The sequence below is a fragment of the Pteropus medius genome, unplaced genomic scaffold (genome assembly GCF_902729225.1).
Source record: "Pteropus medius unplaced genomic scaffold, Ma_sr-lr_union100, whole genome shotgun sequence".
NCBI lineage: Eukaryota > Metazoa > Chordata > Mammalia > Chiroptera > Pteropodidae > Pteropus > Pteropus medius.
In genome coordinates, this window is record NW_024342467.1 from 3,163,760 (window position 1) to 3,187,691 (window position 23,932).

Consider the following 23,932-nt stretch of genomic DNA (forward strand, 5'->3'; position numbering starts at 1 on the left):
GAGTTTGCCAATGAGAAAAGCTTTCCAGAGAGTTAGAAGATGAAAATGAATAGGAAGCAATTAATTTTTTTCAGAGATATTTGTAGCTACATATTTGGGTAGATGAAAAATTGACTGTGGCTTTTCAGCAGTTTTTTTTTTTTTCATCATAACCCACTTTTCCTGAGATAGTTTGTAGTATTTTTTGAAGATTCTCAAGTATTGTAGCAGCTTCAGGAAAGCTTCTGAAAAAGCACTTGCTTGATGCTATAATCTAATATCTTCAGTACCAATCTCCTTGACTTTCAACAGCTGCTTTCTTGGCCTCTCCCTTCCCTGCTCCTTTGCCCCCATGCCTCAATTCCCCCTATCCTTGCCCCCAACTTTTCCAACATTCCTGTGAATTCCTAATTCTGCTTTAAATACTTTATATCTGAATAGATCGAATGGTTTCTGTTATGCTACTGTTCCCTAATGATAAAGATACTGTCACAATAAAGGTTGAAAAAAATATTCAATTTATTAAATATTATGAGTGTCTGGGACTATCAGATACATCACCTTCATATGTAAATATCAAATCACATTTCTAAGTCAAATTTAGATTACCTGGATTTTTTCTTTGCTTTTTTCTAACAGCGGCAACTAGGACGATTTTATATTTTATTAATTTCTTTAGTTCTTAAATAGTTTTAAAAATGATGTTCAATTAAACTTTAAGTAATTATCTTCAACTTTTTCTGAATAAAATTTCTGTTCTTAAGAGATAGACGTGTAATTCATATACTTGACGTTATTCAATGGTATTTTATCTGTGGAAGGAAGAGATAAATCAACTTTCAGTGAATATTAGAAACCTGTTTAACCATTACTCATTTGCTGCCTCTTTTCCTCTGACATGATATGTAAAGCTCTTTAGGTTTTGTTTGCTACTGGAGACTAAGTACTGCTTTCAAAACACTGAGATGTAATCAAGATCATATTTAAAGATCAAAGCCGTTGTGACTGAATGGAGCTTGGATAGTAGATGACTCCATCGTGGCAAAAGGTTACATTCAAAAAACATTTGTGCTCAATAAATCTGAATAATTTTTTTCTGATACCCTCAGGGAAAAACTGTTGATATTCACAATGAATTGTAACATTTCTCTCAAATCTCTTTTCCAATCCTGTCCCTTCACTACTTCTCTCTATTCCTCCATTCATGTAATAACAAATATAAACTTACACAGTGTTTTCTACATACCAGGCACTTCACATATATTGACATATTTAATTCTTATACTGACCTTATGATTAGGTTTATTATTAGCCCCATATTACAGATGAGGAAACTGAGGCGCAGAGGGGTCCAATATCTTGCCTAACAAGGTCAAAGAGAGAACAAGTGCCAGGGCCAATGGTTTGAAGGCAGCTTAAATATATTTATTATTATTTTTTTTTTGAGATTTTTATAACAGAAAATCTAATGACCTCAAAAGTGCTCTAAGCAGCTAGGCAGCAGGCTATGAAACCTCTCAAAGCTGTTTATCACCCCACTATGTTCAGTGCCTCTTTCCTCCCTTGCTGACTTTTCCTTTCCTGTGTCATTTTTTATTCTAGCCTGTAATTCTGTTTTTTTTTTTTTTTAATTGAAATTCTAACAATCCAATCAGTATCCTCCATTTTTGTTTCTTTTTTCTTTTCTTTTTTTTTTTACCCTCTACCTCAGGATGCTGGAAGAAGAGCCAGGAGGTGATTTAGCCAGTGTTAACTCTTCTTAGGAATGGTGGCAGAGAGAGGAGCTGGGAGGAGTTAGGGAAGAGTCTATAAATACCCATAAGTGGCAGTTGGTATTTTCACTACTAAAGAGAAATTCATTTTTTAATCTTATGTTTAGAAGCCAAAGAAATATTAAAAACAAATGAAAATGATGACACCAATGAGCAACAGAATAAAGTTAGAGTGAGAAGTGAGGTAAAGAACTTGGTAGAGCAGGTTGTAGTGAAGTAAGACATGTGGTCCTTGTGTGCTAGTCTTTTTGTTTTCTGTTTTCTTTTGTTCCCCCATAACCTTCTCTTCTTTCTTTCCTTAATATGGTTCTAGATGCCGTTCAGAAGCAACATTAATGGGGATGGAGATAATATGCCATTGACTTTATAAGAAAGGATTTGGATGATAAAGAGATGTATAAAAATAAAATATAGAGAAGTAACTTAGTTTAGTATGTCTAAATGAAGTTGAAAATTTTGAGGTCACTGGATATTCTATGCCATAAAAATCTCAAATAAAATAAAATAATAAATATATTTAGGCTGCCTTCGAACCGAGAACTTAAGGTTTTTAAATTTATTTTTCTCAACAATAGCTGATCAAATAATTTTTGTTTTCTAGTTTTCAAACCATAGTAGTATTACGATCTCTTTTTTTCTTCAAAATGGGGGGCCATTTACTTCCAGGTTGAACACCAGTGCTAAGAGAAAAACACACATATCTTCACTTTACCTCTAAGCAAGTCTAATCCAGTATCATACTTAAAGAAGAAAATTTCTTATCATTTTTCAACTTATAGTACTCTAGCGCACGTTGATATTTGTGACCCTTGGGCTTTTTGAAGTGCTAAATATCATATAACTGCTTTTTCAATTAAAACTAATACAGATGATCTTTAAGCAATTTTTGAGAGTTCCGCTACATTTTTTATGTTTATTAGAGCCATCCTGATATGTATAAGAATTAGGACTGAAAAAAATAATCTCAGCTGTTAATATTTAGAAATTTAAGATTGGACACCAAATAACCTTATAAGCAGAGATATGATCACAGAAATGTTTAAAATAGATGTTTATGTAGCACTGGCCTTACAAGTAAGTGTGGAGCAATTTCAGAAACTCTAAGAAAGCTTCTGTTTTTCCTTTGCTTTCTTGATTTCTGAAATACAAAGAAATCTGAATTCTAATGATGTGAAGAGTTTTTTCTTGCCTTTCCTGAAATGTATTTTAATGGGGAGAAAATGAAGAGAAAGAACTACTGTCAGGGTAAAAAATGAGTATAGAAAGGCTTTAGTGGCACATGATCCACTAAAAATGTTTAGGGAACCCCCAAATCAATGAAGTAGTGATTCATGAATTTTAAAGTGGTAGATTTTTTTTTAGAGGAGTGAGGGTTGCCTTTTAATCTAACATTTTACCAAAATATAAATTAATGGCATCTTAAATCCATATTGTGGAATATTTGCTCTCTTTCAGCTTTAGTGCCATGAAAGGCTACATTTGATGGTCATATCTACACATCAAAATTTCTTAAGTGTACATCAAAATTTTGAATAGTAAGATAACTCAATAATATGATTTTATTTTTAGTTTTAAAGACAAATAATAAATAAAATACCTGTATTTTATTTTCACATTTGACTCCAGAATATCCAGTGTGGCAAGAACACACATTGTAAAATACACATCTGCCTCCGTAAAGACACTTTTGATTGCAGATTTTTATGATTACCATCTATTGACACGTTCTATTCCAGGGGTCTTAAGCCATTCAACAACTGCACTATAAAAATAATCATAAGAATCTATGAATGACCAATTGCACTGCCATCTTCCTGCAACCAGGGTGTGTGCGTACACACACACTGACACACACACATCCAAAAATAAAACACCCCAAACTCAACACAACAGTTTTATAATTCTATAAAGACATTTTAAGGTAAACAAAATTTTCACTGGCTACATTTTAAAGTATTTAAAATATATCTTTGTTTTCTTTAGAGAGGTGATTCAAACCAGTAACAAGATAGCGTTCATAATTTGCTTCTTAACAATTTAGCAAAAATTTAGTATTGGCCAGTATATGAAAAAATAGATAATTTTATATACCATAATTAGAAGTTTAAAGTATAACAACTCTGTTGAAAACTCCTAAAGATTTTCACATTATTTGTACTAGAAATTTTTTCCTTAAAATCTCTCCTAATGAAATTTAAAAATACTTCTATTTCAATCTCTCTCTCTCCCCCCTCTCTCTCTTTTTCTCTCTCTCATTTAGCTATTGTCTATCTACATACCCACCTATCAATAGAAAATTCTCATAATAGCAATAACTTCTAAATAACTAAAATTTTCCACATAGGAGGAGAAAGGTCAAATGAATTATAGTGTTTGTATTGTGGAACTTAACATATCACTTAAAATTATGTTTTTAAGGACACGGAAGTATTTTTAAGAAATACTATGTGAAATTAAGCATAATGTGAAATTATATACAACACAGTTATTTTTCATGGAGGGGTATCTGCTTCAATAGCTCACATTGGAAACTGACATAATTCAAGATAATATTCTCTTTGGTATAAATGCAACATTGAAAGGTTACATTTTCATTAGTACTGTTGTGCTCGGGTGGGTCATGTAATGCACAAAGCTCCACAGCTATGGAAGCACTATTCACATCACAGACTTCATAGATTTAAATATTTATTAAACAATTTTTCAGAAGATAGCAGTAAGACATCTTGTTCAAATAATGTCATCAATATTTAGACAGTTTCTGGATAGTTGGGAATACACATAAAGGGGAGAGCATTTGAGATCTTTCTTCCTGGCATATCTCTTCAGTTTGACACAAATAAACTCATAAATATTCTCTACAAGTCTGGATGTTTCTTATGTTGGCATTTACTTGGTGTAGTGAGTCAGGATTCCAAAGAAGCCCACCCAGGATTACTCTGTGAAACCACATCTGTGCTAGGTCTAAGCAGGGCTCATTATGCCGCACTGGCTCCCCACCTTGCATCAGGTAAACTTGGATGAGTTTCTCTTTGAATTCTAGGCTTCTTTGCTATAAGTAGCAGGCCATGACTTTGAACTGTTCTAAGAAAACTCTTGAGGTGGATAAGGGTTGAGATAACCCAGGGAAAGAAAAAAATAAGTGTGTGGTCTCTTTTAATTTTGGCTTTTTAATTGAATTGCTTACTGAGAGTTTGAACAAAATCTTTGCTGGTTAAATGAGAGACTGAAGTCTCTTTTGCTCTGAAAAGAAATAGACATTTGCTTTCCCAGACTGAATAACCAATAGGGTGATGACAGTTGTTTCAGACCCCCGAGTCCAGAGTGGCAGAAATAGGCACGGCAAGGTGTGCAGTATGGTAACACCACGGATCTAGAGAAGCTCTTGAGAACCCAAGGGAGAAGGGCAGGACATCCTGGAATGGTTAGCTGAAACAGAGAAGGGGAGGGAAGGAAGGAGGTAGGGAGAGAGAGAGAAAGAGACCTGTGCCTTTGAAAGCCTCGTGTTTCTGGTGGAGTCTGGTGAGATCTCTCTGGTCATTGCTAAGGTACTCTTAGGTGACTAAGAACCTTTGTAGTATTGTCTGAGGAAAAATTTCCCCTAGGTCATAAAGTGGTCCTATAAGGACATCCACCATATTTGGTTCATACGAAGACATTGGTTTTCTCTAGAAGTTTGTTCAGACTATGGATCTCAAAATTAACATGGGAAATCATGCCCCAGAGGCTGACAAGTTCCACGACGATCAACCTCCCATTAACTCAGATGACCAAAATGAAGATTCTTTGATACTTCTAAATTAATTTTTGCAGGGGAGGAGAGGAGACGGGGGAGATAGATGAAGTACAAGGGGTCAAACATGTGGTGACAGAAAGACCTCTAACTATGGGTGGTGAACACACAATGCAATATATATATGCCTTACTGTTGAATTGTACACCTGAAACTTGCCAATATCATCATAATAAAATAAATAAATAAATAAATAAATAAATAAATAAATAAATAGAATTGCAAATCTAGTCCCTAAAAAAATTTTTAATTAATTTTTGCATGCACAGTTAGAAAAAGCCAGCTATAAAATTAGGCAGAATAAGTAGAAAATATATTTAATTGGTCTCTCAAAGTTTAAAAGGATGACAGATAAATAGATCAACCTATGATATTGTTTATGCGTCAATTCGATTCTTTGAGGTATTAGAAATGGTTGTCCTTATTTTAAAAGGGAAAGGTCTTTTGGAACTTGACTTGTCAAGGACAGATATAAATTATAAATGCCTCCAGGGCAAGATTTTGAGCCAATTGTTCTTTTACAAACTAGTGAGTTTTTATCGTGGCTGAAAGGTCTCTGTGTCTGTCTGTACATGTGTGTATATATATGTATGTTGTAAATGTGAGTTAATTTTCTACCTCCAAATGATATTGTTAAAATTAATTTAAAGGCAATCGCTTATAAGAATTGGTATTCTAAAATTCTCAGAAATATAGAAACTCACTGAAATGTTTTTCATGTTCATGTGATATGAAATTAATCCTTAGTAAATAAAAGCTAGCTTAAGTTTGTTGGTTTAGGTAAAATAGACATATCTTTATTTTGCCTGGGTTTTACAAATATAAGTCCATGTTAATAACTGACTTTTTTCTATAAAAAATGTTTCTAGGGGTTATAAAATGTCCAAGCTGAAGAATGCTATTTGCTACTTTTTAATTTTTATTAGAAAATGAGGTTTTAAGAAGGATTAAATTTTCAGTATATGTAGGAATAACTTTGTAGTGTTTCAGAAGAGCCTCTGGAATACCCAAAAGATTTTAAATTGCATGGGAAGGATTATAAAATAAGCGATGAAAACTTCCATGGTATATTATATAGGTAAACAATAGTTGTAAATAAAAAAATTAGTTGGAGTCTGTGGCCATGCCACCCTGAACGTGCCTGATCCTGTCTCATCTCAGAAGCTAAGCAGGGTCGGGCCTGGTTACTACTTGGATGGGAGACCACCTAGGAAGACCAGGTGCTGTAGACATTTAAAAAAAAAAAATAGTTGGGGCTATGGAAAACCCAAGATGGCCACTTGGCTCTTTCTTGCTCCCCGGCTTCCCATTTTTTAGTTTTGGCATTCCTTCATCCATCTCAGTGCATTTAAGCTGCACTTAGATGAAGAAAGGAACTTATGAGCTGACATTATTGAAAGAAGACATCTTACACTATTGCCAAGGTTTGATAGAGTTGCTTCAAGAAAATGCCAAGTTGGTAAGTGCTTCCTATCACAGCAAGCTCCCAGCAGACAGCTATCCCAAAACAGTGATGACCCCTGTGTACCTATGGATGATATTGAACTGAGAATCCATTCAAAATAAATGAATGAACAAAACAGAAACAAACTCTTAGACATAGATTATAAACTGATGGTTGCCAGATGGGAGGGGCATCAGGGGACTGGGTAAAAAAGGTGAAGTGCAAATTGGCTGTTACAAATAGTCATGGAGATCTGAAGTACAGTATAAGAGATATAGTCAATAATATTGTAATAACTGTGATGTCAGGTGAGTACTAGACTTATTGGAGAGATCACTTTGTCAGTTATATAAATGTCTAACCACTATGCTATTATACACCTGAAACTAACATAATATTGAATGTCAGTTGTAACTAAAAAGTAAGAAAAGTTTTAAAAATATACCTAAAGGTGCTGCAACGTGCAAAAACAGTGTGCATATCTTCAGGCTGTGTTTAGAGTACCTCCATTCATAGCCATTGGAGCATATTTCCACATTAATATATTTTTAACATCTCGTCATTCTTTCTCACGGTCACATAGACTTCTCTCCAGAATGAGTAGCCCAAATTTAGGGTGACAGCTTTTTTTGACCCAAGCATTTTATCACAAATAACTTCCAATGTAAATTCCAGTGAGAATTATTGATTTCTGAGCACAAATTTCTTATGTTACTAGCATTTAATAAATTCTTTGATATTTTTCTAGGATGAGAAATGTATAAATTATAATAGTAATTACTATTAAAATAAAGTCTAAGAGTCATGAAAATAACATGTAGCATCTCTGATACATGGAAACAAGTATGGTTCATAAGCTGTTGAAAAGCAGGGCAGCATTTCTAATAAAAAGGCATGGTCATTTTATAACTGCGATTTCAGTTTACTATACACTTGAATCAACAGTTTTAAAATTATGTAATTATTGATCATTTGAAAATATTTTGGGGGATTTCTAGTTTTCTCATTAAGTTAATCTTTGTTAATATTTTAACATGTTATTTCAAGTTTTCATAAATTTAAAAATTACATAAAATTTGATTTTCCTCTATACCCTGAGATCACATCTATGTAAAAATGTATGACTAAAACTAAATGGAAATATATTAAAATACTAAAATTATAACATAAATTAGTTTTGGGTGGTGGAATATAGTGATTAATTTTAAAAACCTCATATTTTCTATGATTTCCATGATAAATATGCATTTATCTTATGATATGAAAAAATATTTAAACCATATATTAAAAACCTTCTTTGTTGTACCTGAGAGAACTTCCCTGGCAACTCATAGACCATAATTTATGTTGCACAAAATATTAATATATTATACCATACTTTATTTCTATTAAATGGATATAAAAATGGATAAGATTTCCTTTTATTTCTAAAATCATTTTGTTCATGGATCAGCATGCTGTGATTTTTTTCCCCCATATGGGTTTCTCCTAATGCTATACTTTCTTTAATAATTATAACAGATTTGGGTTCAGATCATAAAGTAGAAAACAAATTCGTAGGCTTACATATTTGACAACGCATTCCTTCCCCCGTAGTAGGACAATAACATATGTTAGAAGCAATACATTCACCACTGTTTTTACATTTCTGAAAGCAGATAGCTGCAAATAGAATTATAAACAAGTTAAAAATATAATTTACTAGTCATAACATCACAAACTACGAAAAATTTCATTAAAGAAAAAAGAGACAGTTAAAAGTTAAATATTAAAGGATCTTTTCCCTTAATATTTTATCAAGAACTTTTTCAATGTCACTATTTATTCTTGAAAAACATGATTTTAATAGTTGTGTAATGTTCCACTAATAGAAATCACTGGAAAATACAGTGTACCATCTTTCTCTGCTAACTTAAAAGTATGAGTTGAAAAGACTTGGCATTTTACTCTCTATTTCAAAAATTTGTCGATGGCCATGCCACCTTGAACAAGCTCGATCCCCTTGAACAAGTCCGATCCCATTTGATCTCAGAAGCTAAGCAGGGTTGGGCCTGGTTAGTACTTGGATGGGAGACCACCTAGGAAGACCAGGTGCTGTAGGAGTAAAAAATTTTAAAAAAGAGATTGTAAGCTGACAAGGTCCTTGCAATTTGTGAGGTCAACCAAGGGTTGCCTCACCTAAAAAAATTAAATAAAGATAAGTAAATAAATAAATAAATAAATAAATACAAACAAACATTTCAAAAAGATGTTTCCTAAAATAAAAAAAAATAAGCAAAAATAAAAACAAACAAAAAACAAGGAAAATACTATTTGTTTTAAATTCTGATTTATGTTAAGATAATATAGGTTTAAGCATTTTAAGAGTATTTCTCTTATGTCTGCTGCATTGTTTCCCTCTCCAACCAGGACAATAGCAAATGTTTGGTCCTACATATTTTCTTCCGTTCATGCACATGAGATCACAGATATCTTAAGGTGAAAGAATGAAATATCAGCCCTTAAATAGCCATATTGTTGCTACTTAATGTGTTTGCTTTACACATAGTGTTGTCTTACCTTTTTGGCACCTCCTACCAGTGTATCCTTCATGACAGGTGGCACACATTATTTCTTATGCAGTGGCCACCATTCTTACAGGGAGAGTGACAGATAGCTAAAAGAATACATGGCAGGAATCTGTGAATATTACACATTCAATTATTGTATACTACGTATTGCATTCTGTGCTTGTTATCTACAGGGGCATAAGGCAGAGAGATGCGCTATTAAAATAAAAGATCAGAACTGCAAGTCATTATAACTATCCTTTCTAAATCATAAAATACAATGCTTAGAGCTATCGGCTGCTAATGAGTTAGCACAATTTGAAATTTATTGGTGAAGTGTTCACAATTAATGGGGTCTTCGGTATTATAGTGCATATATTAGGAAACTTGTTTTAATGTTTCATCATACTTTGAAGTAAAGAGTGTAATAATCTGGTCAAAACCAGTAAAATAAGTCAAAACCTAGCTCGAAATAACAATGAATTGTTCCTGTGAAAATCAGAAAAATCTGAACTGTCACATAATATTTAGAAAATACTTTTAACTTTTAAATACTTTTAATGTTTAAATATCTACTGAGGTGATATATGCAGAACACTATATGTGACATCTCTGTGACTGCTTGGTAAAAATATTTTTAAACATAAATTCTCTTTGTTAAGAATATTTATTGAATAATCTTGAGTATGTTGTAGTACCTGATATATCTACGTATGATACTACAGAATATATATATGTGTATTATTCTGCTCTATGAAGTGTAGAAGTTGATATTTATCATCTTTTATGAGAGGATTATTATTGCTTCATATTTTCTCCCAGATTTGAAAATTAAATGCCACTATTTTAAAATTAATAATTCATAGGTAATTTTTAAATTTAATTTTTCAAAATGATAAATAAATGTATTTTAGTTTGTGTCTTAAAAATGAATGTCAAATTAACTGGTTTTGGTAATAGGGCCATTGTAGACTGACTTCATTTTTTAATTAAATATACATTTAATATTTATTAAAGCTGCTTGCTTTATTTCCAGACATGGTAAGGAAAATACAACTGACTTCAAATTGATTTATAAATAAAAATAATAGAGCACTTTATATATAAAAACAATATAACTAAATGATTTTCACATATGGATAATTGTCACTATTTTAGACTGAGCCTTTTCTGGCTAACACTTGAGCCTACTTTTTCTGGTGTTTTTATTGCTATTTTTTAATATAGAAAAATGCTTTAACATTTTCTGCTTTTAATTTTTATACAATTTAAGATTATTTCTATTTATTAAGAAAAATATATAGCCTTGCTATAACCAATACTCATCTATTCCACAAAACTTGAGTATAGAGATAAATACATTTATACAAGAAAGTATATGTAATAAAAGTAATATAGAGAAATGGCATAAAACTTAGGCTTGGTAATGCCCATCCCTAATTCCATTTTAGGAAAAGGAGGTTTAGGAGAAAATCCACCTTCTCATATATATTTAAGAGATCTCTAGACTTCAGATAAATCCATCAGACTCCAAAGTGAGCCAAGAAATCTGGCCTCACGTTCTGTGAAGAACAGGCTCATGGCATTCAAGGAATAAAGGAAGTTGGAAGATGTATTTAACTATCTCTCCAGTCACACTTTTTAGGCCTCACTTATTAATAATGTAGTTTTTAACTCTTTCATGATGTCTCTAGCTCAATTTCTATCTTCCTCTTTTTAAATCTTATAGAATATACAGTGTGTGATCCTCATAATTTACTTTTAACCATACTCTGTCTTAATTTATTCAATTGCTTTCAATGCATGCGCCGTCTTCCTTTCCCACCATTTGGGTTACATCAGGCTCACAAATGGATGTGATCTAATAATAATAAAGACCATGTTTTTATTTCTTTTGTATCTTCTGTAACATGTCTTAATGACAATAATACTGTTACTTAATGGTAGCTTGCCATGTGCTGATTTTATGTGTAGGCAGTCGACTACATGTCTCACTTGTATCTCATAGCAACTGTCTGATTCAAACTTGAAAACCAAGATTCCTGAGGCCTGTAAACTAAGTAAATTTCCAAAATCTATGCCAGCTAGAAATTTGTAGACTAGCTAATTTCGAAAGCTGTTAACATGACATATGTTCAAAAAATAATTTTTAGTTCAACTTGGTAATTTAGAGATTTCCCTCCTTTTCCAGTTATACAACTGGCATATAAATTTTAAAGAACTTTTCTTACTGTATCTTACATCTGCTGTAAGTATAATATAAGCAATGTATAAGCTTTTAATTTCCTTTCTTACATTCTCTACCCAACACTATATCTATAACTTGTAAATATGGGTTTCAGCATAGTCTCCTAGTTTTCAAGATTTGCTTTAACTTTATATTTGCTTCCTTCCATTTTGCAGACTGGTTACTTAAAGGAAATCTAAATTAGAGAGACTTATTTCCTATGCTCACATATCTAGTAGTAGAATGATGTTTTTTTTCTCTGCTTCAATTACAATCTAAGACTCCTGGCCAACCTTCAAAAAAAAAAAAAAAAAGGGATCAAATTAAAGTGTAACATGTCAAGAAAAGTATAGATTCCAGGAATTAAATTATGACATGTTTTGACATGCTTTTACTAAAAATCTACCCTACATAAACTCAAAAATATGAAGATGCAGAAAATACACTTTAAATTTCATTTATTGACATTAATTCATGCCTACACTGACAGCTTCAGGACATGCCCATTATTCTGGAAAAACAAACAAACAAAAAACAGAAAAATCTGTAGTATTCACTACATGAGGGAAAGTGTTATAATAAAAGGCCATGATCGGGGTAATGATGCATCTTTATGTTCCCATAATACCTTGTATAGTGCTGTGCACAGCTGGCTGTTCGTAAATGTTTAATGAAGCTAAAATAAAGAGAGATCATGAGATAATAATGGATATTAGATTGACCACAAACCAAACATTTTTGCTGTGAAGGCAACACAAATGACAATTTCGTTACAATTGATTGGAAGGGAACCTCGCTTTTTTGTTTATACCTTGGTCCTACAAAACTTCAAGGTTTGACAACTGCCAAGGCTGTAAGTCTAATATATGTGTTATAAATATAATCTTTTTTCAAAATAATGCTGATATGTTTTTGTGAATTCATCATTTGGTGGCCAAACCTGCAACATCACAAGAAAGAAAAAAACTAAATAACATCTTTCCCTTTGGAACTTGTTTTTTTTTTTTTTTTGTATTTAGTCAGAGCTCTGTTTATGTCTAACTTTTCTTTTGCCTTTTTATTTATAAAGAAAAAATAATTACCATTCCGACACCGTGCGCCAAAGTATCTATTTGGACAGAGGCAAGTGTTTTGTTTATTACAGGAACCACCATTGAGGCAAACGGGGTCACACAAAGCTAATGAACAGAAGGGAGAGAGACCATAAAAGTTTTATTATTTAAAAAATGAAAGCTGCACGGAAGTACAAATGGTGCATAATGAAATATTTTATTTTTACTGCAAGTAAAACCCATAACCTATAATTAATTAGACTTTGCCAAACATAAGAGGAATGAAATAACTGGGTAATAGCTTTGTAAGTCTGTTCATTAAGCTTACAAATAATACCAAGCTTAGAATGTGGAGGCTGTGATTAGAATTCAGACTGCCATCAGTAAGCTGAACAAATGACTAGAAGTTAGGAGAGGACAATTCAACAGCACAAACAGAATGGTCTGTAATCTGCTCAAATATGTGTGGTCACGTGTTCCTCTTTAAGTCTCCTTTCTGATTCAAAAAGGAACGCTGCACTCAAGTCCTAGCACACTCAAAAAAATTATTTTTGCTTATTTACCTTTGTTGCATCTTGAAAGTCACCCCTAATTCCATTTTCCTTTTTTAAAATTAAATATATTGGAGTAACATTGTTTAATAACATTATATAGATTTCAGGTGTACATCCACATAATACAACATCTGTATACTCTTTTGCGTAATCACCACCCAAAATCTAGTCTTCTTTTTCACCATATATTTGACCCTCTTCATCTTCATCTTCTCCCCAACCTCCTTCTTTGATAACCACCATTCTGTCGTCCGTATGTTTGTTTTGTTTGTTCATTTGTTGATTTTTGTTTTATGTCCTATTTTTCAACCCAGTTTTACCCATTCATCTCCATTTTCGCCATGCCTATTGCAAACCACTAAGATCATAGAATAAAAATAAAGGTAAATTGGAATCGTTCATATTTTCAGCTATTATCTAGCTAGCAACCCAGTTTTTACCCATTCACTTTAATATTTTTTCTTCTAAACTGTACTTACCAAAACTAATTTTCCTCTTCTGTGCTACCAAGGAACTGTACATTAATTACATTACTTGTTATAACCCAACTTTTATCATACTCTTTTTAATAATTGTATCCTGTGTCTCTTTAACTAATGATACGCTACTTAAAATTAGGGCAAAATCAAATAAATCTTTTTTCCTTTGCATCATGCTTCATGCATAGAGGCAAGCTATAAATGTTGAATTAAATCTATATTGAGAAAAGTTACTAGATGCCAAAAAAGTAAGTCTTATACATGATAAATAAATGGAATAACATGATGGTGTCCACTTAACTCAGAATTGCTTGGATAGTTAATAAATATAATACCTGTGTTATAATTTTTAAAAAAACTTGAAAGAGTTCTGGAAATGCAACACAGCTACATTTCTTTCCACCACTAGGCAAATAGATGAAGAAAATATTTTAAAAAAATATATTGGTTGGGTTGGATAACATTATAGCTGAAATATATTCTAGGGTCTAATACAAGAAGAAAAATAATGAAAATGAAAGATAGATTTACATGAAATAAAAAATTTATACCAATCTTGTCAGATTAGTTTTGTGTTTTGGGGGGTACAAGTCTTTACAACATTGGCTCATTTTAAATTTCTTTTACTTGACAAATTTATTAAAAACATTTCTGATTTTACCTATACTACAGGTGGGATCCATACCAGCCAGGCTTGCACTGGCAAACATCTGGTGTAAGACATTCACCTCCATTTTCACAATGCTTGTTACAAACCACTAAGGTCATAGAATAAAATTAAAGAAAGGTAAATTAAACAGAATTGGTCATATTACTAGCTTTTACCTACCTAGAAAATAGCTGCCAATCATATCCTCACATTAATAAGATTAGAGAGAAAGATAAAAATAATTTATCCTTTGGCTTTAAATGGTCTCCAGTTCTCACATTCTGTTATTTATTTATTTGTTTTTAGCTAATGGAGATAAGGAAAAGTAGAAAACCATTGAACTGAATAGTAAACAAGAAATGGCCATTTGGGAAACTTATTAGTTACTGATGAAAGTAATCGCAGATATAAATGAGATAAATTTATATGCAATTTAACAAATCTGAATTCTTTTATCTCAAAGAAGTAGTCATGATAGGGTCAAGAACACAGTTACTTCTAAGAACAAACTTTTTTGTCTTAGCATTGGCACCCAGAGTTCCAGTTGTATGCAGAATGCTAACTGTTGTAATAAATCACAAATTTATGTTTTTTACTTAGGGGTTAGGTTTATATCAGTTAGCACTAAAACCATTAACTATTCGAAGGAGCAATTTCATTGTATTAGACTGCAAGAGAGCTTTGTTTACTTATTTCACACCTTGGTCCCACAAAACCATAAGGACACGTACAGAGATTTCCATCCAAGCAGATGCCACCATGTTGACAAGGTGGGCTGCAATGTTCTGCAGACACAAATTATCTTATTAACTCAGCTCTTAATTTAAAAAAAAGTCAGTTTATGTTTATGAAAGCTTCTCATAAGAGCAAATTACAGTAAGCTCAGTTCTCTTTTACTATGATATTTAGTTCTGTGAGATTGATTGAGTTCACACTCTGAAAACACCTACAAATCATCAGCATGGTTTAGTTTATTAAACTTGGGGTTAACTGGATGGAAATATATGATCTTAGGTTTCTTCTGAAAAGAGAAACTTAGACTTATGCGTTCTTGCCCTATGAATTACAACACTTTTATATTTCATAATTATTTTAGTATGCTATTATTTGAATGTTTCTGTTAGTTCACTCTAGATTTACTTTGTTAATTTGTATCTTATCAAGAAAGCATTTAATGTGGCTCTGTTTATTAATAATTATATTACATATATACTTATTCTGTGCTTCCAAGGAACTGTACATTAATTACATTACTTATTATATCAACATATTTTTTAAAACATTATTAAAAAAAATAACTCATTTGTTTTTTAAAATATCCATTTAAGGAATACGATTTTATAAACTCTCTACTGAAGATTTCAACCAAAACAAGATTATATGCTTATAGACATGTTTTTAAAAATTACTTTTCAGGTTTCTTCTTACTTCATGATATCTTCTATTTGTTGGTATTTCACAGTTTTTTGAAACCATGTTTGACAAGTTATTCAATAATCAGTTGTCCTTTGCTTGAATATTGGTAGGGATATGGCACCTTATAACTAAATCTAAAAAAAATTATTTCTGAAGATAATTTTATCAAAGACAAATAAACTATTGCTCTTTGGAACTCCGATTTTAGAAAAAATTTTTAAATCTTCAAATAAATTAATGTTTTTAAACGAAAACAGTTCTATTTAATTTGTAGAGTCAAGTTGTTTATTCTCGATTACAGCATTCAACATACAAATTACATTCACCTCTTGGTAAAATAATGGCATCCTGCCACTTCCCTGGGAGTTAATTCAGACAGAATTATTCCTGGACAATCCTTACCTACGTGTCTACCAGTAATCGCCCTTTCCCTTATTACAGTGATATATAAACTCTCTATTATGCAGAAAATTGGAAAATGGTAGTTTTTCGCTCAACTCAGTAGCTATATACAGTACAGCACCATTGATTTGTCAATGGATTTGATATATTTTGAACTCCAGATGAAGATCTCATATTATTTAGCCTGTTTCTGATGATCCCAAAGTCACTTGAGAATCTGGCAGTGTCTCGCCATCACCGATTTTTGCTGGACAGTATTATGAGATAGAGAAGGTTTGCTAAGTCTTTCCTGGCCCTGAGCATTCACTCTGAAATAGTTTATTTGAATAAGGTCTTGACACATTTGCTCTTTATGTTATTCTGTAGGCTCAAAATAAACAACACAGGAGCTTCAGTTTGCTCATCCATATTTCCTAAATTTTCTATAATGAAAATGTATTATTTGTGTAAAGAAAGTTATAAAAAAATACTAACAAAATAAAAATAAATAAATAATAAAAATAATAATAAGTAAAACACAGGGTGTTTGGATACCAAGAAAACAGTAGTCTACTGTGGTTAGAAGTCAGGCTGGCAACACTTAACAATTGAGTATAATTGATAACACCTTTTGCAAAGACGATTTTGCCCAAGTTTTATATATTATCACTAGTTTGAGTTTTCTTGCCTTTCTCTTTCATTACTAGAGTCACCAGATGAAAAATTTTAAACATTTTAAAAATAACTGTTTTGGAGTAAGTCGCCATCCATTCCACATATTTCCGCTAGTTTCAAACATAAAGAGGAACAGTTCAGACAAGAATGATCTTTGCTGCACACCTGCCAACTCATACATCCTCCTTTTTATTTCAAGAGGCTCCTGCTTGAACAAAAGTTACAAAGTTAATCACAATTTGGAGTTCCTGACACAGCTAATTCCTGCTTGGTTTTCAAAAAACAGAGATCTGTCTTTAATTCCCTTTGAACAAACCTTCAAAGTGGAGATTTTTGGCCCTAAGCTCCTCTTCAATATCATCTATTGCCCACTGGTGATCTGTCAGCTCCAAAGCTTCCCACTCTGTCTTGAAAGCTTTGTTGGTATCGGAGGGCATGTCAATGGCAGCTCTAGTCAGCTGCTCCTGCATCATCTGTAATTGGTCAATGGCATTATCTTGGCCCAGAATCAGAGAGTAAATTCTCTAAAGCTCAAAGACATTGAGGAAGTACCAGGATGGAGAACTCACCTAATCATCTAATATGAGTAGTTAGATTCCTTGATGTAACATAAGCTTATAACTGAAGGACAATGGAAATGGGACCTTGGTTGTGACAAAGCCTGACAATATCATGTCATTCCATCCACCAATAGGAATCATAAGGAGAACATTTGTTACGTTGCCTTTCATCACATCTGTGAGCACAGTAGGGTCAGTCATAGAAGAAAGAAAAAGTACTACCTTTCTTTTATTTATTTTTTTTGAAAAATCTATACTTTGGGTTGTTAGAGTAGTATTTCGTGTCAAGAAAGACTATTTGGGAATGTATTTTCCATTTTCCCTGAGGACTCTGCTTTGAATTACAGCTTGACTGTCAGAAACTTGTTTCTGGGTTAGCTTCTTGTCACTCTGCAGCAGGATGAACACTTACTTAATGGAGGATCATGCCTACAAAGAAGGTGATGATCAGATGGGTAGGACCACCCACAGAGGCGGATGTTGGAGTTGTGCAGCAGCTCCTGCCCACCATCTTCACAGGGCACCGTCTTTCTGCCAGGTGTAGCTGTGTTTCTCTTCTCTCCTTCAAGTTTGCCTCTAGGCCTTCTCATGCCCCAATAAATTATTTTTAATAAAGATTAAAAATTGTTGACTCCCTCACCAGCATTAATGAATATATATTAGTATGTATACAGTAAAACTGAATTATTTTTTAAAAAGGTTTTTAAAAAAATACTGTTTTGTTTTGGCTCTATTATATGATTTAATTTGAATTATTACCTTCATCACAAGTTGCTCCACCATGTCCTGGGAGACATTCACAAATGTTAGGCTTAATACATTTTCCATTATTTTTGCAATCAGGGTGACACATAGCTGTATAAAATAAAGCTCATGGTTAGAAATATCAATTATCAATTAAATTAATTTTACAAACTAACAGGTGCTACACCTACCAGTTTGATAATTAGAACCAGTGCAACCAGGTTTACATTTGCATGTTTGGGGCAACACATTCCCTGCTTTTTCCACATGGGTGTCTACAAATGGCTGCAAAAATCCAGAAAAAAAAATCAAGAAAAAAAATTGTTAATACAGTATGTACATGTTGCCCATAACCTTAGTTATAATAAAAGTAAAATTATCTGAAACTTTAAAAATTTGGTACTGTTATTAAACAGTAACCACTATATTTATCTATAAATTATTTTTCTCCTTGTATTTGTTTTTCTACTAGCACGACAAGAAAATTAGTAACAGGGTAAGAAAGTACTATATGTGCTAATTACTTACTCCCATAACAAAATCTATGTTGGAGATGGCTGCTAACCATTAATGGGATTAATCATTTTTGGAGAACAATGAAGTTTCAGATACTAGTCAGGTAAATGTTGATAAATGGCAGAAATAATCAGAATTTTAAAGAGCAAGATGCCGGGAACATATAAGTTTATTGATTTGTATTCTTTAAGCTTTTCTAACTACCTGATATATTCTATTAGGCATTTAACACTTCTGAGGTAACTGAAACACACAAAGGTGTTTTATTTGTTAATAATAAGGAATTTTATATTATAAACATGTAAGTATTGAAGGTTATTATTATCATTATTCCTACAGAAAAAAATAAAATAAAATAAAACAAGAGTTTCTCTAGGTAATACCGAGAACAAAAGAATATGCCAACAACTCTATTGCTTAAGTTGGTCTCAAACAAATCAAAATTCAAACAAAACAAAACAACAATAAAAAAATAGCTTCTGTTTTGTCAAAGCCAAAAATTTGATTTGCATCAGAGAAAACAATGCTGATGATTATGAAAAGAAGTAAACACTTTTTTTTTTCAAAATTAACATGATGCCCAACTTGTTATATTCTCAAGAGCTGGAGGAATTACAGAGAGGCCTGGTTTATGCGAATAAGCACATATGCCAGAATTAGTAATTTATAGTTCTAAATGTCCACTTTGAACTTAAAAGAACCCAGACTACAATCTTATTCACATCTCTAGTTTATCTCTTCAGCTGCTTAATGCCAGAAAACTCAGTTAGCTCTCTAAGGCTCTGCTTTCTCATCTGTATAATGACAAAAATTATACCCAGTATGTGGAGTTCCTGTGAATTATATGACATAATTGATATAGGATTTTTCCAAAGAGACTAAAATACAGTAGATAATAAATATATGTATAATACATCATATAGTTATAATATTACTTAATATTAACATTTAAAAAAATAACTCAGAAACATCCATGTTAATTTTTTAAAATGTGAAGAGAATACAGACAAATAAATAAAATGAATAGAAATTAGTGAACTAAAAGGAGTAAATAGAAATTAATAAATAGAAAAATATCTTCTTAATTATGTGAACTAGATAATTTTATTTGTATCTTCTGAAGAGTTTCATACTACCTCTGCAATTGATGCCATCTCCATAATACCCAAGTGGGTAGCGTCCACATCGGAAGGGATTAGCTGTGGTTGGCACACAGGAAACACCAAGAAAACAAGACAATTCAGCACAAGTTGATATTTTAGTCAATCCAGGTTTTTCTGGCAAAATAGTGATGGCTCTAGTAACTGATGATGCAAACCCATCCTTATGCTGTGTGTAACCTTGGGGAGACTTGTTAGTTAATTTGAGAATTATACCTTCTTGCCTCTGTTTGGATGGCGCCCTGGGTAATACCCTTTACTTCGCCATGGAAACGGTTTGTGTTAATGCTTAAAGAACTATGGTTGTTCATTGAAACTTCCAACGCCCCCAGGCTAAGATTTGTACTTAGAGTATGATCTGCATATTCAAAACCTGGTATCTTATGGGAAGTAGCCTTCATAGAATCAATCATTTGAGTTGTAGCTGATTTTAGTAAGAAGTGTGAGATGTTGGTTGTGTCCAAGCACTTTTTGATAGTAGCAGGACTGTGGAAAAAGCTTGCACCAACTAGTGAATGCTCTGTTGATGATGACTGAAAATTTATATCTAAGCAACCAGAAAAGAAGAAATGTTAGTAACATTTATAAATGTTCTGCTCTACCTACAATATTTAACATTAAGTAATTTATTCTTTCATTGATTATCTATTACATGTATAACATTATTCTAGGAGCTGTGCAGTAATGAAGAATCATCACACACTTTCCTATTTTCAAGGAACTTATAATCTATTTGGATACACAAAATAACACAGAATGTTAAACAGTACAAAATTTAAACAATAAGTAATAATTTTAGTAAAGTTAGAAATAGCCAACGAATATTTATTAGGCTCAAAGCAAAAGAAAGCGCAGCCCCATCCTTGAGAAACAGTGTTGTCAGGGATACAGACACATGAGCAACTCTTTTTAACAATCTGTGATCACTACTATAAGAGTGACAGCTATGAAACTTATAGGAGTGTAAGCGAGTGAGTAAGTAATTTTGCCTGGAAAGAGAAGGACAGAAATTAAATGCTTAAATGAAAATTAATTGGTAAATTATATAAATGCTATTTTGTATTAGAGGCAAAGAACTGTAGCTCTAATCATTGTACCAATGTGACAAAATGGAATTTTATATCCCTGTCTTTCTTGATAGCTAAAGTGGAATTAAACATTGTAGATTTTTGGGCGGTGAAGGAGGGTCACATTTTTCTTTCTTCCAGGATGTTTTACTTTCTTTATATAATAACTCTTTAAAACACTTTTTTTTAGCATAGAAGTGATTAGACATGTTTCCCTTTTATACTTTCTTCTGTCAATTTACAGTTTCATTTTGCATTGTTTTCATGCACAGCTCTTCTCAAAACCCTTACAATGTGAAAAAACAGAAGACCAGACCAAATTAAAACCAGAAAAGACAGAAGAAAACAAATGAAAAACAACAATAAAAAAATAGTACTTAACATAATTGACAAACAGAAACAAAGACAATAAAATTTTTGGTAATTCTGAGGACTTCATAAATCACAGAAAGCATTCAGGTTCAGATTAATAGCAAAGCAAGAGTGGACCAAATATAGCCCTAACAGAAATAAGAAAAAAGCAGTAATCACAATATAAAAAGCAAGAGGACTCTGGATCAATCCTTGGGTGAACTGACTAAATGCCCTGCTCTAGAATGTCTGGGGCAAGTCAATGTCCTTTTCCCCAGCCTCTCTATGCTGAAGGACTGCTTCCTCCCACCCCACACTGCTTCAAATGAATCATCTCTCTAGGAGAGTTTTTGGTATTAGAATTGGAGGAATAAATAGGAAGAATTGGAGTTTTGGATTACAAAAAAAATAAAGCAGAAAAAAGGAAGAAGTATATATTAACAAACGCATATTAGTAAAATAAGTTTTCTTCTAAAATTTTATATAATGACTTTAATGTTCATATTAAAGTATGCATCAGAAATACCTTAAAAATTACAAAATAGAAGAATTGTGAGGGGATTTACCTTACCGATATTAAAGTGTATTATAAAGCCTAACTGATCAAAACAATGCATTATTGTCATAGAAAAAGACTATTAAATAATAAAAACATAATAGGAAGCTCAGAAATATAGCTCAATACATCATGTTTATTCATTCGGAGGAAAAAAGTGTTGGGCTTCTAACTCATGGCATAAAATAAATTCTAGACGGATTAAAAAGTAAATATAAAATAATAGATAATCTATAAAAAAATTAAGAGATATGCATAACTTCTATCTCTTAATTTTTCATATTGTAAAGTTTTTTATTTTCCCCGTTGTAAGGGTTCTGAGAAGAGCTGTGCATGAAAAGTTTGGAAATCCTTGAAAATGGAAGCTATAAATAAAAGCTGTCATAAAAGATGCCTATATTTGACTATATAAAATTTATAATATTTCTGCATAAAAAGACAACATAGATAAAGGGAAACCACTGAGATAAAGAAGATAATTTCAAGTGCATATAATGTAAAGTACTCTTACAAATCAACAAGGTGTTACAGAAATTACCAACAGACAGTTAACAGAAAAACAAGTGTAAATGATTATTTGAAAAAAAAAAAAATAGATAACCTTCAGGAAGTTCTAGCTAGTAAAAACAAAAGGATACAACTAAACAACTTTGGAGATGAGAAAAGAGAAAAAGTTACATATATGAAGATAATTTTAAATTATACAAGAATACTAGATATAATTTTAAAGTAAGAATTTGAAATCATGATGAGACACATGGTATTTTTTACAAAATCTAGATGATTAAATGGATTGAAGAAGTGGTAGAGTAGTTGATAGAATAATTACCATGAGAGAAAAAGAAAATCTAAACTACCTCCCAAAATGATGCCTGGAAAGACTATCTAATGGAAAAACTTTTGCCAAATAATCAAGGAAAGAATATTTTACAAAACCGTTGCAATACACAGAGAGAGATGAAAAGTTTTATAAATATTTGATCAGAGTGGCATAATTCTATAGTTAATATTATTTATGAATATGTATTAAAAAGTTTAAATAAAACTAACAAACTAAATGCAGCACTGTGGTTGTATATTACTACATTATGATTAAATAACTTGTATCTCTATTAACATAATTACATTACAAAATTAATTTATTAATGAAGAAAATAATATAGAATAATATTGAAAATATAATTTGAAACATCAATTTTTGATTGAAAACATTCTGAATTAGTCTAAAGTTAACAGAAATTATAGCAAGTAATAAATATACTGAAAAAGCATTTGATAAAATTTAAAACCTTTCCTGATTTAAAACCAAAGAGAATTCTAAGAAAGTGACAAAGAGAAATCCCTTAACTGGATGAAGGGTATCTAGCAGAAACATATAGTGATATTGTACTCAACGAGGAAACATGAGAAGAATTTCCATCAAAATCATTAAGAAATAATGCTAATTCATCCTTACACTGGAGAGCTCAACCACTACAATGAGATCCTAAGTCTGAGAGCTAAGGCTCTACAATTTGATAGCTATTTTAAATCTTTCTTCTGTAATTTATGAACACTATAAATCTGAACAGATAACACATCTATGCCTCTTTTTACTCATCTGTAAAACAGAAATAATGTTACTGTATATAACTATTATGATAATCGAATGAGAAAATATATAAAAAATATTTGCCCAGTGCTAAAACATCATGAATATAAACCAAATCTTAGTCACTATTATGATAAGAAAGTAAAAGAGACAAAGCCACTATTTGCAAATATATTGCCTAGCTATAGAATCAAGAAAGAAAATAAACTATAAAAACAGAGTAAATAATGTTGAGTCAGGCAACTGGATGCATGAATAACCTTAAAATCAAGATAGCTTTTCCTATATTGCAGTGATCAACAATGTCTTGCAAATGAACAATTGCAATAATATCTTGCAAGACAAACAGTTAAAGTTACAAAATGCAAAGGCTTAGAGAAAGCTAATGTGAAATGTGCAAGATTTTTATGAAGACAA

The 23,932-nt window shown here is 31.9% G+C and overlaps 1 protein-coding gene and 3 pseudogenes across 1 annotated transcript in view; 2 read left to right on the forward strand and 2 right to left on the reverse strand.

Annotated features, from left to right (window-relative positions):
• Positions 1 to 748: 748 nt before the first annotated feature.
• VWDE (von Willebrand factor D and EGF domains) overlaps positions 749 to 23,932 on the reverse strand; it is a 76,356-nt gene continuing 53,172 nt past the window's right edge. Inside the window, 12 exon segments of the mRNA XM_039862057.1 lie at positions 749 to 791; positions 3,349 to 3,456; positions 8,559 to 8,650; positions 9,368 to 9,460; positions 9,548 to 9,587; positions 9,589 to 9,644; positions 12,847 to 12,959; positions 14,529 to 14,607; positions 15,188 to 15,283; positions 18,290 to 18,385; positions 18,466 to 18,509; positions 18,511 to 18,559. Coding sequence (XP_039717991.1) covers positions 777 to 791; positions 3,349 to 3,456; positions 8,559 to 8,650; positions 9,368 to 9,460; positions 9,548 to 9,587; positions 9,589 to 9,644; positions 12,847 to 12,959; positions 14,529 to 14,607; positions 15,188 to 15,283; positions 18,290 to 18,385; positions 18,466 to 18,509; positions 18,511 to 18,559 — 881 coding nt within the window. The 3' untranslated portion in view covers positions 749 to 776.
• LOC120602506 (uncharacterized) lies at positions 6,658 to 6,776 on the forward strand (annotated as a pseudogene).
• LOC120602606 (uncharacterized) lies at positions 8,954 to 9,091 on the forward strand (annotated as a pseudogene).
• Positions 17,267 to 18,158, reverse strand: LOC120601987 (ER membrane protein complex subunit 3-like; annotated as a pseudogene).